This window comes from Trachinotus anak, unplaced genomic scaffold (genome assembly GCF_046630095.1).
Source record: "Trachinotus anak isolate AG129_WGS33_773 ecotype Australia unplaced genomic scaffold, CSIRO_AGI_Tana_v1 ptg000026l, whole genome shotgun sequence".
Lineage (NCBI taxonomy): Eukaryota > Metazoa > Chordata > Actinopteri > Carangiformes > Carangidae > Trachinotus > Trachinotus anak.
The window spans coordinates 12,129,103-12,148,398 of record NW_027273877.1 but is presented as its reverse complement, the minus strand read 5'-3'; the positions used below and the strand labels follow the sequence as shown (position 1 = coordinate 12,148,398).

At 43.4% G+C, this 19,296-nt stretch overlaps 2 protein-coding genes across 2 annotated transcripts in view; one reads left to right on the top strand and one right to left on the bottom strand.

Moving 5' to 3' along the window:
- Positions 1-19,296, bottom strand: part of LOC139609599 (protein NLRC3-like) — a 362,291-nt gene that overhangs the window by 96,083 nt on the left and 246,912 nt on the right. The gene's annotated exons all lie outside the window — the stretch shown is intronic.
- LOC139609609 (NLR family CARD domain-containing protein 3-like) lies at positions 5,107-18,861 on the top strand. The gene is made up of 9 exons (XM_071464446.1): positions 5,107-5,555; positions 5,738-5,851; positions 6,599-6,677; positions 6,834-7,059; positions 7,192-8,992; positions 9,110-9,283; positions 9,873-10,046; positions 17,398-17,444; positions 17,568-18,861. Exons 1-9 carry the CDS (start codon positions 5,467-5,469, stop codon positions 18,149-18,151), a joined length of 3,288 nt encoding a protein of 1,095 aa, XP_071320547.1. The 5' UTR covers positions 5,107-5,466; the 3' UTR covers positions 18,152-18,861.

The following is a 19,296-nucleotide window of genomic DNA, read 5'->3' as shown; positions in this document are numbered from 1 at the left end:
AATTAAATCAGTATGAATAATACTCCTGTTAATATTACCAGGCTATCCAATAACAAGTTAGAACAAATGCATGTGATCTAGCTCTGAGAGACAGCGTATCTAGGACAACCACATGCACACACAGAGAGAGAGAGAGAGAGAGAGAGAGAGAGAGAGAGAGGACCATATCAAAATACAGGTAGCCTACTTTAGAAAGGACGAAAGCCGAAGCTTGCCATAGTTATTGAAACCTTTATTTGCATGAACAAATGAGATAACTGACAGGGACGATACATCCAGAGAACCGGGCGTCTAATTGAGACCTGCGTTTATTTGACAAACTGTGCAGCCACACCAGGACAGTAAAATGGACTCGGCTTCTAATTGAAGTTCTGAGGTAAGTCATTTCAAATTGTCAAATAGTCATTTCCTAAATGCACACAAGGCAAAATAAGGCATAAATAGAAAAATAAATAAAATAATAACATCCTGCCTTTAAGTTGATAGAGCTTAACTTTCAGAACTGCAGGTTTTAACCTAACTACAGTTCCAGCGTAAAGCATTTACTGTCTTCTTGGTTCACTTTGTGGCATGGTGTAAGAGGCCAAACAAGTTCTGGCAGGATTGTTTCTTCTGGATGAGGCTAGTTCTGTTTTAAAATAGACATAGGTTTTTTTTTTTGGTTTTTTTTGTTTTTTCTTAATCCCATCTCTGGCCTGTCTCTTCACCTGACCCCTCGTAATTTTCCTTCTTTTTCTCAATTTTTCCAAACTGTTCCATCAAATCACGTCTGCCTTCCCTCATGTATCAACAGTGTAAGCAGAGAACTGAGCCGTCATATGGATTAAATGAAGCTTGGATACAAAGAATTTGCCTCCATGACTTTCATTAATGGAGTTTCTTGAGGAATCGTTTCAGGTGTAATTTGAGATCATGAACATGTTGACGACATGTTGTTAATATAAAGTGAACAACTGAGACTCACTCAGCCTGAACTCTGAACAGATCTGAGTCTGGAACAGTCTCTCCTCAGTCCTGGAAGAATCAGGTCTCCAGTACCTACGACATTTACAGTACCTACAACACTGAAGGGAAAAAAAATGTACCATTTGGTACTGCATTGGTGGTCCCTGGGGAGGGCAAACACTGGCAACCATCAAAGTTCACACAGTTCACCAAAGGTAAGTTCAGGTAAACACTGAGATTCTACATTGCTGTATTTTTACTGTTGTATTGTCATTAAATCTTAACGTAATGGTTCTGACATGGTTCGTTTCCAACCAGCTCTCGTGGCCTGGACGACTAACTGCTAACTGTATATATATTGTATATGAATACTTTCCAGATGCACTGTGCATTTAATATGGATCTTCAGAAATCTGACAGCTAACGTTCCATCGCTAACTTGAAGATGCAGCCTAAAGTGACCCAGAAGTTTCCACCCTGGCTTCTGTTGCTGCTGCGTAACGTTGTGTGCAGGTGCTGAAGTGAAGCTGATGTTGTGAGCACCATGACGACCAGCTCTGAAGTGAGTGTGAGGACAGAGTTCACCTTCCTCCTGCCCAGCAGCTGAACCCTCTGACCTCTGTTGTCCTCAGGCTGTTTCAGGAAGTGACGGGTTACATGCTGCGTCTGTCTGCTGTTCCTGGACGTCCTTCAGGAAGAACACTGGTCACATGATCAGCTCAGTCTTTGTATCGGTCTTCATCTGCTCCTGAAATCATTGTGTTGTATCAACAGCAGCTTTAAAGATGCCTGTGAGCCTGTTTTCTGTAACTGTTCTGGTTCATGTGTCTGAGGAGTCAGACCATGATTCTCTGTGGGTTCATCACCACCAGCAACACCTCCCACACTGTGCAGGTGCTCATGTGACCCACTGTGAACATTAAAGTGGAGATGAGTGCAGCTTTAAACCAGTGAACAGATGATGAGTCTGAAGAGTCAGCAGTCAGTACCTGACACATCAGGTCAGAGCCACAGTCCTGAGGTTCACTGATCAGCCTGCTCTTCCTCCTGTGGGTGAGTTTACAGCGCTCTCTCCTCCACTCAGTCTGCTCTCATAATCAGCCCCTCACTAAGCTCCGCCCTCCTCACTTCCTGTGTGAACACCTGTTAGACTGTTACTCTTCACAGTGAGGACACGTGGACGTTGACCAACCACATCCAGAGTCACTGTTGAACAAACGTCTCTTTGAGTTGACACTTGGAGCCGGTGACCGTCACTTTATCAGCTGACATGAAAACCGTCACAGATGTTATCAGCTAGCTCGCTCATTACCGTTAGCTCCCTGATTTGGTGGAGAGCTCTGTGACTGAGGTTTGAACATTCAGCACACGCTGCTGTCACGCTCCCCGCTCCTCCTTCTTTCTGCGTGGACGACTTCTCCACCTCCCATGGTTCATGTGAGGCTCCGGGCCGATGCTGTCAGGTCCCAGCAGAATGAAAGAAGAGTCAGTGAAGCTGCCTGTCCAACATCAGGACCCTGAGGAGCAGCTCTGTTCCTGTACTGCAGGGTTCAGCCGCTAAGCTCCAGTGTGACAGTACAGTAGAGTGAGGAGGACAGAAGCTGCTCTGAAGACGTCCACAGAAAACACAGCTGGACTCAGCAGAGAGAGATCACACTGACGCTGTGGTGTGTGGATGTTGTGTGTTTTGTTCTCACAAGAAGAAAGGCTTTTAGGATGAGGCCTAACGTAACACTGTCTCTGCTGGTGACTGGGTTTGGTGGCTGGAGTGTTAATTAGCCAGTGTTGGCCTCAAATAAATGAAGGGTAGAAAACAGAGAGACACAGTAGGTCCATCTAAACCACAGCAGGGACCGGTCCGGACAGAAATCAGAGCAGCACTGATCAGGACTGATGTGGCTCAGTGGCTGAAGAGTGGGCTCTGTCCACATTAACAGGCTCCTCCTCTCCTCTGTCCCCCTGACAGCCTGTGGGCTCCGGCCTGGACGTGTTTGAGGGGAGACCCAGGCTGAGCGCGGGGCGGGGCCGCCATTGGAAAGGAGCTGTTGGACGACGCCCACCAGGATGTCCTGGGGGCCCAGGAGAGCGTGACACTGATGGACGCCAGTCATGTGAAGAGGAGAAACACTGGTGCTGTGTGCTAACACTTTATAACCCAGCCTGTGAATTACAGTGTAGGTCAGCTGAGTCAGGAACCAATAAAATCCTTCAATGAAACAGGACAATGGGGAACAAGAGAGCAACACCTGCTGTTTGACAGGAAGGAGAAATACATGATACTCCAAGTATTTCTGTAAATACTGGAACCTACAGGTTCAGTACTTAAAGCTCCACCCAGTCTAAAGGTAGATGTCCATGTGTTTGTGATTATAAAGCAGGTCTAGGTTCTATATTAATACTGTGAAAGTATCAAAGCCTCAGTCCACAGAGAAATGCACACAGCCTGTATTCAGAAACTGAGCCTTAAAACCAGCCGTCAGGACTTCTGGAACTGGAACAAAGAAGTCACCGCCCAAAGCCCCGCCCAAGCCCCGCCCACCTACACCCACCATCCAACCTTGCATGATTTGATTTCTCTGAGTGTCTACCTGAAATATGTTATATTTTTATTGGATCACTCAGAAATCAGTCAGCCAATCAGATCCTCTCTTCTGATTGGCTGACTGACCTGTTGTTACCAGAGCTCCAGAGAGAAGCCAGAGAGAGGAGATGTAAAACTACACTGAGATGGTTTTTGGTTCTTAAAACCACAGATATATCTGGTGGAGTGGATAATAGTCAGTGTGTGTTCCCAGCGTCTCGTATGAAGACGTCCACTGTTGGACAGTAACAGCAGCAGAATGTCTTGCAGCAGTGTGACAGCATGTGATGAGCAGGACTGGACCCTGGAGGCAGACAGACCCAGTTCTGGACTCAGTCGGCCTGATGATGGAACGCAGAGGAATGTGAGATAACAGCTCCTCTGACTTCATCCTCCCTCATAGCACTGAGCACTGCTGCAGACCCCCACCCTTCACTCACCTGATGGAGGGATGATGGATGGATGACAGCTGTTGCTAGGAAACCTCAGCTACATGAAGTCAGGTCAGTGGTTGCTGAGATGAATCAGTTTGTGGTTATAATGAGACTCGTTAGTGAAATAATGAGACAGGTTAGTGATGTATAAGATAACGTGACGTGTTGTTTCAACAATTTGTTCATTGATCTGTTTGTTCATTGAATAAACTGTATACATGGTGGGAAAGAAGGTATTTCCATGACTGGAAGACAAATTGAAACGGCTGCTTTCCCTCATATTTATTCAGGAAGGAGCTGAAATCTTTGTCCAGGGAGTCTCATCTGATTCTTCCAGGGTTTACCACTGACTTTAGGTGTAATAGATACCAGTTCAGTAAATCCTTCAGACTGACATGTGACTGTGGCCACGACACCACACATGAAGAGTAGCAAAATAAATTCCAGTTGAATATTTTATCAATCAATTTCTTACATTAGCATTTGATTATGTTCTGACCTGCTATCGAATGGCTGAGAAAAAAATTGGCCTGAGGCCAAACTTGCCGACCCCTGCTCTGACGTCAAGACGATGGCTGGACGCTGTAGAGGAAATCTACTCTGTGGAAAAAGTGACTGTTTACCTGAGAGCTAGAGCTGGACTTCATTCAAGGACAGATCCCAATCTTATCAGACAGGAAATAAACCAAAGTCTAAGACTCCAGACCATGTTCAACAACTGTCATACAAAGAGCAGGTCATGACATCTTTATTCTTAATATAATGTTTGATCCAGTTCAACCTGAAAATGATATTAGATGAATGGAAATCAAGATAATGTTGAAATAGTGAGACTTGTTTTTTCATGTAAAGGTGAATAAGGAAGAGTTTGTTTTTAATAAATAAGGGTGGAACATGTCACTCACACAATCATGTGACTTCTTGTACCTGCAGAGGGGAGGAGCAGCTGAAAGTGAAAGTGTTCAGTGAGCTCAGACTCCATTTGAAGTGGACGGAGCAGAAGGAGGGAAACTGAAGGCTGAGGCAGGTGAGTGTTAACACAACATTATTATTATTTTACTGTCAAAGTCTCTGAGTCAGTTTGTCCCTGTGGACTGTGGAGGGAAGAAGAGTCACAGTGAACTTCTGTCCACACAGAGACACTGAGAGGAAAACCTGTATGTGTGTGTGTTTGTGTGTGTGTGTGTGAGAGAGAGAGAGAGAGAGAGAGAGAGAGAGAGAGAGAGAGCTGGGCTGCTCTTCACTTCACTGCAGCTTCCTGACTCCATCTAGTGGACTGATGGTAGAAGTACAGCAGCTTCCTCTTCCTCACACTGCTGACTGAATACAGCTGACACTGATATGAACCAGAGAAGAAGAGTCAGTCAGTGGAGGAGCAGCTGATATCTTTACAGGAGAAATGATGTAAAGGAGAATTTCAGTGGATGTGCAGATGAATGATGTGTGTTTCTCTCCATATGAAGGTAGAAAGTGTGTGTGAGCTGATGTGGATGTGAATCCAGCAGCATGGATCAGTGTGAGGACAGAGAGGAGGGAGCCCCTCCCTCTAAAACCACTCTGTGTGGGGGCCATGAGAGCCAGACCAGAGCTCAGAGGTGAGATGAGGATCTCTAACTGTCCATGACTCTTCTCCATGTCAGAGCTCAGCACTCAGATCACTGCTCCATCATTATTCACACTTAAAACTCTGTGTGTGTTGTGTTTATTCAAAGATTGAACGTATTTTTCATCAGTTTTTATCCAACATGCACATTTATCAGTTGTGTGTTTGTTTCAGGATCCAGCAGCAGAGACCAGACTCTCCTGAACCCAGCTGTCTGTCTTTAAAGAGCAACCTGTCAAAGGACTTTGTCATTGACTTTAAAGGAGGACGTCCATCAGCTGATCAGATGTAAGCTGTAACAGGACAATAAGACACAGGTTACTGTAGAAAAGAACCAGTTTGTACAACGTGTTGTTGAACAATGTCTGAAATCAAAGTGTCTGTTGTGAACGTCCACGCTGGAAGGTGGAGGTCAAACTCCAGCTGTCATGGAGGGGGAGGAGACATAATGTGGGTTAAATATGTAGATAACGTCTCCCATGATCAGACAGACTCTCCTGGAAGAATCATAGTGTTGACCTCAGTTGTTCACATGAAAAGTGACAGAAATAATTTGGGTGAAGAATGAAAAAAGAGCTTGAGAGAGTGAGAGAGTCTGTGTGTGTGTGTGTGTGTGTGTGTGTGTGTGTGTGTGTATAAAATTGCATTGAATGATTGTAATTGTGCTTTGGCAACACATTTGAAATGTCATGCCAGTAAAGCCTATTGAATTGAATTGAACTGAAAGAGCTGAGAGAGAAGTTCAAACCCCGCCTACTTTCTCACCTGCACACAGCTGACCAATCACTGAAGGAGGTGGGTGTTTCATACACCGTTCAACCATTTGATGAACCCCTCTGATGGAGTAAATTGATAAAATGTTCCTCATTCATATTTGAACTGTCATTTACACAGTGACATTTTTCATCCTGGGAGATGCCCAGTACAACCAGTCTGATACATGCAGACACTGAGCAGCTCCACTGGAGCAGCTGGGGGTTCTGTCTCTGTGTGGACAGACATAATGTGAGCTCATTCTTCATGATTCCTCCACAGAGTGGACCAGGGGAGCTCAGAGGTTCCCAGGGGTCAGTCTGCCCGGCAGCATCAAACACACCTGGACTCCATATTTATGGTCTGTGCATGTACAACAACTACTTTCACATCTGCTCACAATCATCTCCATGCTGCACTGTTAGACCAGTGAATTGTCAGTCTGTCCAACATGGATCTGATGTTTGGCTCCATGGTTTTAGTTTGATGCTGTGACTCATGTAGTTTCCTGTTCCAGCTGCTGGAGGAGAACATGGTCACTTTTGTGAAGAACGAGCTGAAGAAGACCCAGAAGCTTCTGAGTGCAGATTACCCAGAATGCTTAGAGAGTCAGAGGGAGGATGAGGAGGTGTTGGACGGTGAGGATGAAGAGCAGAGGAGCATCAGAGAGGCATTTGTGAAGATCACAGTGAACTTCCTTAGGAGGATGAAGCAGGAGGAGCTGGCTGACTGTCTGCAGAGCAGTAAGAGGATTTCTCTAAAGATTCAACATGATGCAGAAATGAGACATTTACTAATGTCTCAACACATGTTAAAATGTTTTATATTCTTTCCATGAATCAGTTGTGTATCTTATTTGCTGTGTGTTCATTCAGGAAACTCTCCTGCAGTTTGTCAACATAAACTTAAATCTGAGCTGAAGGAGAAGTTCCAGTGTGTGTTTGAGGGGATCTCTAAAGCAGGAGAACCAAACTATCTGAATCAGATCTACACAGAGCTCTACATCACAGAGGGAGGGGCTGGAGAGGTCAATGATGAACATGAGGTCAGACAGATTGAAACAGCTTTCAGGAAACCAGAAACAACTGTCAAACTAGAAGACATCTTTAAAGCCCCACCTGGAAGAGATGGACCAATCAGAAGAGTGATGACAAAGGGAGTGGCTGGCATTGGGAAAACAGTCTTAACACAGAAGTTCACTCTGGACTGGGCCGAAGACAAAGCCAACCAGGACATACACTTCACATTTCCCTTCACCTTCAGAGAGCTGAATGTGCTGAAAGAGAAAAAGTTCAGCTTGGTGGAACTTGTTCATCACTTCTTTACTCAAACCAAAGAAGCAGGAATCTGCAGGTTTGATCAGTTCCAGGTTGTGTTCATCTTTGACGGTCTGGATGAGTGTCGACTTCCTCTGGACTTCCACAACACTGAGATCCTGACTGATGTCACAGAGTCCACCTCAGTGCACGTGCTGCTGACAAACCTCATCAGGGGGAACCTGCTTCCCTCTGCTCGCCTCTGGATAACCACACGACCTGCAGCAGCCAATCAGATCCCTCCTGAGTGTGTTGACATAATGACAGAGGTGAGAGGGTTCACTGACCCACAGAAGGAGGAGTACTTCAGGAAGAGGTTCAGAGATAAGGAGAAGGCCAGCAGGATCATCTCCCACATCAAGACATCACGAAGCCTCCACATCATGTGCCACATCCCAGTCTTCTGCTGGATCACTGCTACAGTTCTGGAGGATGTGTTGAAGACCAGAGAGGGAGGAGAGCTGCCCAAGACCCTGACTCAGATGTACATCCACTTCCTGGTGGTTCAGTCCAAACTGAAGAAGGTCAAGTATGATGGAGGAGCTGAGACAGATCCACACTGGAGTCCAGAGACCAGGAAGATGATTGAGTCTCTGGGAAAACTGGCTTTTGAGCAGCTGCAGAAAGGAAACCTGATCTTCTATGAATCAGACCTGACAGAGTGTGGCATCGATATCACAGCAGCCTCAGTGTATTCAGGAGTGTTCACACAAATCTTTAAAGAGGAGAATGGGCTGTACCAGGACAAGGTGTTCTGCTTCGTCCATCTGAGTGTTCAGGAGTTTCTGGCTGCTCTTCATGTCCACATGACCTTCATCAACTCTGGAGTCAATCTGCTATTAGAAGAACCAACATTCTCCCAGAAGTCCAGAAGAAGAAAAGTTGAGTTTACACAGACAAATTTCCAACAGAGAGCTGTGGACAAGGCCCTACAGAGTCCAAATGGACACCTGGACTTGTTCCTTCGCTTCCTCCTGGGTCTTTCACTGCAGACCAATCAGACTCTCCTACAAGGCCTGATGACACAGACAGGAAGTGGCTCACAGACCAATCAGAAAACAGTCCAGTACATCAAGAAGAAGATCAGTGAGAATCTGTCTGCAGAGAAAAGTATCAACCTGTTCCACTGTCTGAATGAACTGAATGATCGTTCTCTAGTGGAGCAGATCCAACAGTCCCTGAGATTAGGAAGTCTCTCCACAGATACTTGTCTCCTGTCTCCTGCTCAGTGGTCAGCTCTGGTCTTCATCTTACTGTCATCACAAAAAGATCTGGATGTGTTTGACCTGAAGAAATACTCTGCTTCAGAGGAGGCTCTTCTGAGGCTGCTGCCAGTGGTCAAAGCCTCCAACAAAGCTGTGTAAGTATAGAGAGGGTTTGGTTTATTCATCATTATATGAAGACACTGTTCTGATCTTTTCAACAGCAGAGGAAATAAATTCCTCTCTTCTTTAATTCCTTGTTATCATCTCTTCAGACTGAGTGGCTGTAACCTCTCAGAGAGAAGCTGTGAAGCTCTGTCCTCAGTCCTCAGCTCCCAGTCCTCTAGTCTGAGAGACCTGGACCTGAGTAACAACAACCTGCAGGATCCAGGGGTGGATTCACTGTCTGCTGGACTGATGAGTCCACACTGTAGACTGGAAACTCTCAGGTCAGGATTCATCAACCAATGACCATTTAAGATATCATTAACATTAGAGGATAAACAGCGAACATGTGTAGGATTGTGTAAAGTATATCTCACTTTCAACTTTGCCAGAACTTTCTAGACTCAAAGAATTTCTTTCCATGAGATCCATGGATCTTTATCTTTTACTCTTGTTTTCTCTTTACTTTGATTTCTCTTTTCCATGAGGATTGTTCATCATTGTCTTTCGTTTTTGGTTTAGTTGCTCGATCATTTCATTCCAAAGATTTTTTTAAATGAACGTGTCTAAATTTAATTTCCAGTGGGGTGTGCACATGTGGACCACATCTTAGTAGGATCAGTAATGGATTCAGAAAAATCTGTGAAATATATTATAAGTGTATCTGCACACTAGATTCACGGCTTCCCTTTTTTGGTGACATTTTGAGCAACAGATCTTCCTCAGACAAATATTCCTATTCCTATGCCTTAAATATTTTGTATTTGGACCAAAACAGAACAGAACCGACAACAAGAAAAGAATCAAACGGCACAAAAACAGACCTCCAAGTGTTGACAGAGGGTTCCTGTGTGTGGTTTTGTGTGTCTGCAGTCTGTCAGGCTGTCTGATCACAGAGGAAGGCTGTGCTTCTCTGGCCTCAGCTCTGAGCTCCAACCCCTCCCATCTGAGAGAGCTGGACCTGAGCTACAATCATCCAGGAGACTCAGCAGTGAAGCAGCTGTCTGCTGGACTGGAGGATCCAGACTGGAGACTGGACTCTCTCAGGTATGGACAGACACTGTCTGATAGAGGAGAAGAGCTGAAACATGTTCTCCGTCACAGCTGATGACAGATCTCTACAGAAGAGCTCTGACTTCAACAACAACAAAAGAGGAGTTTTCTCCTCATGATGCCTCCAGTGTCTCATTATGACTCACTGTGTCAGATTTAGGAGAAAAGATCTCACAGTTGTGAAATCAGCTGTTGTCAGCTGTGTTTTTATTTCAGACTGAATCAGCTCAAAGCAGCTGCAGCTGGTTTAGCTGCTCCTGAAGCAACAGAGTCTCTTTGAATTTCACCAGAATAATCCAGAGACTGTAGAGACCTGTTCAGTGTTAACACACTAATAATAACACAGCAAGGGGATCAAGGTTCAAGATGGCGGCGTAGCCTGAAAGCTCCATACAGCCGAACACAAACTTTAGAAAAACCCCAGAAACGCACCAACAATTTCGAGCAAACAGTGCAGCTCTGGATATGTCAGAGCCACCCGAGTCGAAACCCTACGACATTTTCACCAGAGCACGCAAGGCAAACATCGTTGAGACAACTTCTCCGGCAACGATCGTGGCTAATGAAGTTAGCAGCATGGCAAATGTAGCTGATGTGCTAGCGGAGTTGAAGTCCCTTCGCTCAGACTTTGGATCAAAACCGGACAATATTGATCAGAATCAGAATCAGCCATCCGCGGCGCCATTAAAAAAAGGGGGGGATGGGGAGAAACAAGTGGAGAGGAGAGGAGGAAAAAAAAATAACAGAACCCAAACTATACTCCTAGTGGGGGGGGGGGGGGGGGGGGTACAGTGTGGGATTCGGGGGAAAAAGAAAACCTCGGCAACATAAGCATATATAAACACATTTTACAACACAATGGAAGCGGCGAAGGCGTGGGATGGGGTTGGGGGTTGGGGTGAGTTGCATATGTACATGTGAGAAGTGTCCGTGAATGTGTGTGTGTGCATAAGCCTGGAGAGTCGCTTCGTCTAGTTCACAATCAGTGCCTCAGTTCGCAGGGTGTCATCGCGATAACACAGCAAGTTGCCATGGAGACATCCTTGATCGGGTCCCGGACGGAGTCAACAATCGACAGGTGTCCGTGGAGGAACCCACAGCACCAGCCTTGGCCAAGGCTGCGGGGGCCGGAACGCAGATTAGATTATGATTGTTTGGGTTAGGGCGAGCAGTCGTATTTCAATAGACACGGCTTACTCTGTTAGTCCATTCTGGTCATCTTCATCCATTCTCCTTTTCAAAGCTGAAAGCTTCTCCAAGATGTGACCCATGTTGCGATTTATGACCACAGTCTGAGCGTTAAGTTGCGGTTCACAATCACAGTCTGAGTGCTTACAGCTTTACTCACTCCATCAATTATGTCGGGCAGCATGGGGATTTGGACTGCTGTCACCGTCTTCCGAATTTTCCGATACACCAGGGCAATGCCTAATCCAATCAGCAGAAAGCCTGATATCACAGTTCCGAATATATAGAGATCTTCGATGTCCTCAACGGAAAGAATCGCCAGGCACACGACCCTCCACTGCTCCCAGGAGTCCCTCATGTAGCCAGTGGTGTACGTTCCGCCAGGGCAGACAGGTTCCCCCGAACCCGGGCTTCTTGTTGAGAAGATCCTGTCAATTGCGTTGAGAGACCAGTTGACCAATTCCATGATTTTAGATTTAGAGAGCAGTGCGGAGAGAGGCTTCCAAGGTTTAGACAAGACAGGACGAGACATGAGAAGCAAAGCAGGGAAAAAAGGGAGAGGAGAGAGGGGGAAGATGCGTCCGCCTTCGTTGAGAGCCGGAACACGATCTGCATAAAGACTGCACAGGACGTGATACACAGTTCCTGAAGTTACGACGGACATTGAATGCACCGAGAAGAATAACAACAGCTGAGTCAGGTATCATAAATGATATACAGAGACTAATAAACACTGTTTCTTTGTGATAGTGTTGCTAAATGTTATACTGAAAAGATAAGGAGTGGTTCAAACTTTTAGACGGGATCAGAATTTCAAATAAGGGAACATGATAAAAATCAGGATCATTTTTCTAAATTATTTTATTGTATTATTTTCTGTGGTGCAACATATAAGCCAAGATTATTTCTAATACAGCATTGTTTAATGCAATCTTTTTTTTGTCTTTAACTGAGAACAGAGAAAGGGGTTAATGTTAAGAGGAGACATTATGGTTGTTTGGACTTATGGCTGTTCTGTCCAGGGTCAAGGGCACGCAGACTAGCTGCTCCTCAGCAATAGTGGATCAGCCTCCCCCAGAGCTGGTTTATTAAAGGGGGTGTGGGAGAGCATTTCAGTGGAAATGCCAGAGGGTGGGAGTGGATTTTTTCTAGTTTTGGTTATCATTGTTCTAGTTGTTCTTGTGATTTTTCTTTTCCCCTCCGGTGTGTGTCATATCTTTGTGTACGGTTTTGGCAGAATCAGTAACTATAACCTTATCAGGATATCAGAAGATACTACCAATGGCAAAAAACAATGTCTGTGAATAATTATGAAATTAAGATCACCAGTTGGAATGTTAGGGGGCTTAGAAAATTGATTAAATTGAAGCAAGTTATAAATAGGTTGAAACATCTCAGGTCTAAAATCGTTTTCTTACAAGAAACCCATCTGATGGCCTCAGACAAACCTTGTCTGGAAAAAGATGGCCAGGCCAAGTGATTTATTCTTCTTATAATAATTATGCTCAAAGTGTTGCTATCCTTGTACACAAATCAGTTCCATTCCAAATTACTCAAACTATTCAAGATCCAACGGGTAGCTATGTGGTTGCACAAGGAAACATTATGTCACGTAAAGTTAACCTAATTAATATTTATGGCCCTAACGAGGACATGCCTTCTTTTTTTGAAAAATTACTGTTGACTGTGTCCACCTTAGAAGGTCTCTATATTTTTGAGGGTGACTTTAATTGCACGTTAGACCCAGTAGTGGATCGACTTACGGGAACTGATACCTCGCACGTACAGACAAGGAGAAAGCTGACTGAATTCATAAAAGATCTAAGACTAGTCGATGTATCCAAACAAAAAAGACTTTTCCTGTCACTCCTATACTTATAAAACGTATTCACGTATCGATTATTTCCTAATATCTGTTGAACTGCTTACTAATGTCACAAACTGCTGGTATGACAGCATAGTGATTAGTGATCATGCAGCTGCCTCAATGGAAATATGCTTAGGCATATTTGCTCAACATCAGAGATGGAGGTTCCAGGTACATTGGTTACAAGATCCATCCTTTCTTAAATTCATAGGAACCTGCATAGATAACTATTTCCTACTAAACACGGATGAAACAACCGCCAGTATAAGATGGGAAGCATTCAAAGCATATATAAGGGGAGAAATTATTAAATATACAAGCTCAAAGACTAAACAGCACAAAAAGGAAATACAAACATTGGAAAGACAGATTAAAACACTAGAATTAGATCTTTATGAGAATAATGATGAGGACAAACAGCAACAATTAACAGTAATGAGAGCTCAGTACAATAAACTAACAACTGATAAAGTTGCTAAAAACCAAGACCAAGCAAGCATGCTATGAAAAGCCAAGCAAATTACTGGCTTGGTGGATTAAGAAAATGCAAGCCGAAAGAACAATTAACAGTATAAAGACAATGTCAGGTGATTTAACAACAGACCCAGCTGAAATTAATGCTACCTTCAGAAACGTCTATGAACTATTATACAAATCAGAATATGCAGGAGCTGCACAACAACAAGCATTTCTCGATCAGCTACAGTTCCAGAGCTTATCTGAAGATGAAAAGGAAGCACTGGACGGGGCATTAACAGTTGAGGATCTTTATGATGCCATGAGCAGTATGAACAGCGGGAAAGGACCTGGTCCTGATGGGATACCTATAGAATTTTATAAGAAGTTTAAACAGAAACTTGCGCAACCTTTATTGGATATGTTTAACGAATCATATAAAACAGGAACTCTTCCACCATCATTAAGATTAGCTATGATAACTGTGATATTAAAACCCGACAAATCACCAACCAGTTGTTCATCTTTTAGGCCCATTAGTTTAATGGGATGTGATACAAAAATATTATGCAAAGCTCTCTCTAAAAGGTTAGAACAATATCTTCCTCAATTGGTCAGTAATGATCAGAATGGTTTTGTATTACAACGACAAGGCTTCCATAACATCAGGAGAGTTTTGAATGTACTGTTTGAGAAAAATAATGCCAAAGACACTGCAATGTTATCAGTCGATGCTAGTCAAGCATTGGATAGAATAGAATAGAAATACCTTTTTGATCTGCTGCCTAGATACGGTTTAGGAGAAACATTTCTCAAATGGATTCAATTACTGTACACAAACCCAACAGCAGAAATATTGACTAATAATACAATTTCTAAACCTTTCAGTTTACAACGCTCAACCAGGCAAGGCTGCCCTCTGTCCCCTCTGCTTTTCACTTTAGTAATAGAACCTCTTGCGATCGCAGTAAGGACACGTAGGAATATAGCTGCCATCAGGATTTGGGACATAGAGCATCATATAGCATTATATGCTGATGATATAATTTTTTTCTTAACGAACCTGAGGAGCAGTATTCCAAATTTGATTACTTTACTTGAAAACTTTGGTGAGTTTTCTGGATACAGAATAAACAAATCTAAATCAGTACTGTTAATTCTAAATGAAGAAGAAAGACGCAATCCCAAAATAAATATACCATTTACGGCCACACAAGATGGATTAAATATCTGGGTATTAAGATTGCCCCGAAACTTGGCAACATTATCCCTATAAACTATAACGTATATAAGAGGCCATTTCATGTCATTAGCAGCATTGCACATGCAAAGGCCTGGAGTGGTTTCCTGCTTACATTCAAGTTGTGGCACAACTCAGAAGCTGTCAGCTCTCACATAATGCCTAAAACAAAAGAATTATGTGAAGCCACAAAGGCAGCCATCTTGGCACTACTGGAAATTGGCATGAGTGAGAGACAGGTAGCCAAAAAACTGAAGATCTCCAAGACAGCCATTCATTACACCAAGAAAAAACAAGCCGAACATAGTACTACCAAATTGCTAGCTGGTCGAGGCAGGAAACGTCTTTCTACCCCACGAGATGACCGTGCACTCATCTGTTCCTGTGTCAGGAATCGTCGTCAGACCTCCAGGGACCTTAAAAATGAGTGGGCACTGTCAAGACATGTGACTTGTTCGGCAAGAACAGTTTGAAACCGACTTCTTGAAGCTGGACTAAAGTCACACAGGGCACGGAAGAAGCCCTACATCAACGAAAGGCAGCGGAAGGCCCGGTTACTCTTTGCTAGGGATCACAAGGATTGGACCGTTGATGACTGGGCTAAGGTTCTCTTCAGTGATGAATCCAATTTTGAATTGATGCCCACTCCAGCCAATTTACTGGTTAGGAGGAAGCCTGGAGAAGCCTACAAACCAGACTGTCTTGCCCCTACAGTAAAACATGGGGGTGGATCAGTGATGATCTGGGGTTGTTCCAGTATGGGTGGCACAGGGCAAATGCAATTGTGTGAAGGGTGAATGAACCAGGTCATGTACAGGGATACTTTTGAAAAGTCTTCTTCCATCAGCTGGAAAACTCTTTCCTGCCTCGAACAACTGGATTTTCCAACAAGACAATGCCCCTTGCCACACGGCAAAGTCAGTTAAAGCCTGGATGGAGAACCAGAGCATTCGAACCATGCCTTGGCCTGCTCAATCACCAGATCTGAATCCAATGGAAAACCAGTGGACAATCATCAAACTCAAAAAGGAGAACCACAAGCCCCAAAACAAAGCAAATTTGTTTGAATTTGTGCAACAGGAATGGGCTTCTGTGACAGCAGAACAATGTCAGAAGCTGGTGGAGAGCATGCCAAGACGCATGGCTGCAGTCATCAAAAACAATGGTTATGCAATCAAGTACTAACTCCTGTGTGTATCATGTGACTAAAAGAGGCAGAAAAGAAAACACAGAATGCCTAAAAGCACTGTTTTTGGCAGTACAATGCCATAGCTATTGATGTTAGAACTTAAGTGATTTTGGTTATTATCAAGAAACATGGGAAATGGCTAGATATCAGCTCTTAAATTAAACTCTTATGAGCTATTTTTGTTGTTATCATGATATTTGTCCAAGCAAATGTACCTTTAGTTGTACCAGGCATTAAAATGAACAAGAAATTGAAGAAAACAAGGGTGGTCTAATAATTTTTTCCATGACTGTACATTGTTAAAGGTAAACAGGAGGAGTTTGCTTGGATTTGGGAATCATTTATGTCATTCTTGACCAATGAAACGGATAACACTGACTGAACAACAGGTTATGAAATGATCCTGCCTTTCATTATATTTTTAATTTATTTAATTTAATTTAATTTATTTATTCATTTATTCTCTTTGCTCCATCTTAGTATTATTTATTCTAGTATTTATTTTCCATTTGTTTGATGTCTGTTGTCATTGTCCATTTTATTCATTTCCTTTCTTTGTCTGTGTGAATGAGTGACTGTTCGAGGGGATATAAATGAAAATGTGTCTTCAACCAAGGAGGAAACAAAGAGAATGAAATCAGGTCGCAGCATCATGTCTCTGTCTTCTACAATATTGATGATCACAGGGAGGTTCAGAGAATTGACAGCTGATGGCCACCACCTTTTCAGTGAAGAAGGAGGCCAAGATATTGCCTGAGAGGTTTGTGTCTGGTGGAGGTGGTGGTGGATTGAGTAAGGTTTTGAAGGTAGAAAATGTCTGTGGTACTGCTGATCTTATAATTGTAAAGAGGGGGTTTTGGTAGCACTGGTGTTGGATGAGAAAGCAGCATTTTCTTGAAGGCAGAGCTGAGGCCGAGGTGGTGGATGGAGGCAGATCTGGAGGCAAACAGTGAAGCAAATGAATAGTGGTCAGAGAGGTGCAGAGCTGAGACTGTTAGACTGTCTGTGGCACGATGTCGGGTGAGAATGAGGTCAAGGACTTTACCAGCTTTGTGAGTCAGAGGTCTGCAGACACATCTCAGGTCAAACTAGTGTATCAGGGACAGGAGCTGCAGAGCTTGTACGCCTCTGAATTAGCAGCACAATAGGTTTGTTTCTGGGGGTCATGAGCTCATTCACACTGCCCTGCTGCAACTACCAGCCAACACTTCCACAAATACTGCAGTTTATGTGCTTTCCAAATAGTAGCGTAAGCCTTCCTGTTTCTCTGTGGTGAATGTACGTCCGTACAGACAAGCCTCCATCTGAACACAATACTAAAACAGTGTGTGTGTGTGAGAGCCATGTAATGTCCATGTTTGCATGTTGAGAGAACGTGCTGGTCTGACCCCCCTCCTCCTTTCAGGGTGGAGCCTGCTGGAGTCCGGTGGTTGAGACCTGGTCTGAGGAAGTGTAAGTGTGTTTTTCATTTGATTCCTGAAAACAAAGCAGCATGTTGAGTCATCATCAGGCTGTCAATAACTGATCAGATGATAGATCAATAACTCCAACTGTGTTGTGTCTCCTCTCCATCAGATTCCTGTGAACTCACACTCGACACAAACACAGTGCACAGAAAGCTCCAACTGTCTGACGACAACAGGAAGATGACACGTTTGGAGGAGGATCAGTCGTATCCTGATCATCCAGACAGATTTGACCACTGGCCTCAGCTGCTGTGTGGAACTGGTCTGACTGGTCGCTGTTACTGGGAGGTGGAGTGCAGAGGAAAGGTTTATGTAGCAGTGAGTTACAGAGGAATCAGCAGGAAAGGAAACAGTGTTGACTGTTTTTTTGGATTGAACGATCAGTCCTGGAGTCTGTACTGCTCTAATCATGGTTACTCTGTCTGTCACAATAACATGAAAACATATATCTCCTCCTCCTCCTCCTCCTCCTCCTCCCCCTCCTCCCCTATCTCTCACAGAGTAGCAGTGTATGTGGACTGTCCTGCTGGCTCTCTGTCCTTCTACAGAGTCTCCTCTGACTCACTGATCCACCTCCACACCTTCAACACCACCTTCACTCAGCCTCTGTATCCAGGGTTTGGGTTTGGGTTCTGGTGGTCCGGTTCCTCAGTATCTCTGTTCAGTGAGACAGAGAGAGTCTCCTCCTGTTAGAGAAACTTTCTCACTGTTGAACAGAGAGTTCAGTCTGTTCATGTCCGTCTCTTTCACTCATTAACATGTTTTCAGATTAATGTATTAAATCAGTTTATTTTTTAAACTTTGCCGTGTTCACAAAGATTATTGCAGAATAAAAATCCTGCCTCTTTTGATTAAATTATTCTGATAATCATTTTCTTCAGTGAATGTCAGTGTAGTGTTAGTGATGACTAAATGTTAAACAGGTTAACAATAATAATCAATATTTAACCTTTCCCAGAGGAGAAAGACTGAAATTCTCCAGGAAAAGTGTCTTTGTTTCTGTCCCAATCTCTCAAGCTGTTGGAAGATTGTCAAAAGTTTTGAGGTCATGAATTTTAACCTGCACGAACTAAATGAAGTTTGAAATTCAACACTGACAGTGAAAACTCAAAATCTCTCTCAACCTTAAAGTGGTGAGACATTTAGAGGTTGTGTGTTTGATCCTGAGCAGGTCGGAAAGTCCAACACCCAGAGGAAAGACTGAAAAGCTTTTAGAAATGATGTCTCCAGTGTCTGTGATCAAATATCTCTTAGAGTCTACACATTTTATAAAGTCATTTCCCCTGTGTCTCTACAGTGTGTTCTTTAACTGTGCATCTTCAGTCATCTCTCTTCCTCATACAAGTTCACACGGGTTGTTATCCTTCAACCATTTACATTATTATTTTTATATAATTTAGATTTTACTGGTGAAAAAACAGAAAGTGACAGAAAACATGAAAAGGAGACCATGGACAGACAGCTGATGTGACAAAGTGTATATGTATATAAAATGAGATTTAGGGTGTAGATTGAATAAGGTTGGGTGTGTAAGTATGGAGGATGTTCTAATGATATACCATTGTGTACACTAATAATAATAATAATAATAAAGTAAATAGGAAAATATATATTTGTGAAAAAGATTGTTCTCTCTTCAGTCTTCCTCTTGTTTTCCTGAACCTCACTAACGCTCCGAGAGTTCAGGGTTTGAGCTTGAAGATGATCCAGTAGCCTGCAGCCTGCTACCATTTTAGATCCATGATGTTTTTCTAAGTCATCTCACATATGAAACAGCTGTTCTTCTAATAATCACTTCCTGTCCTGATCCACCAGTTCTAAACTGGTCTTGATGAGTT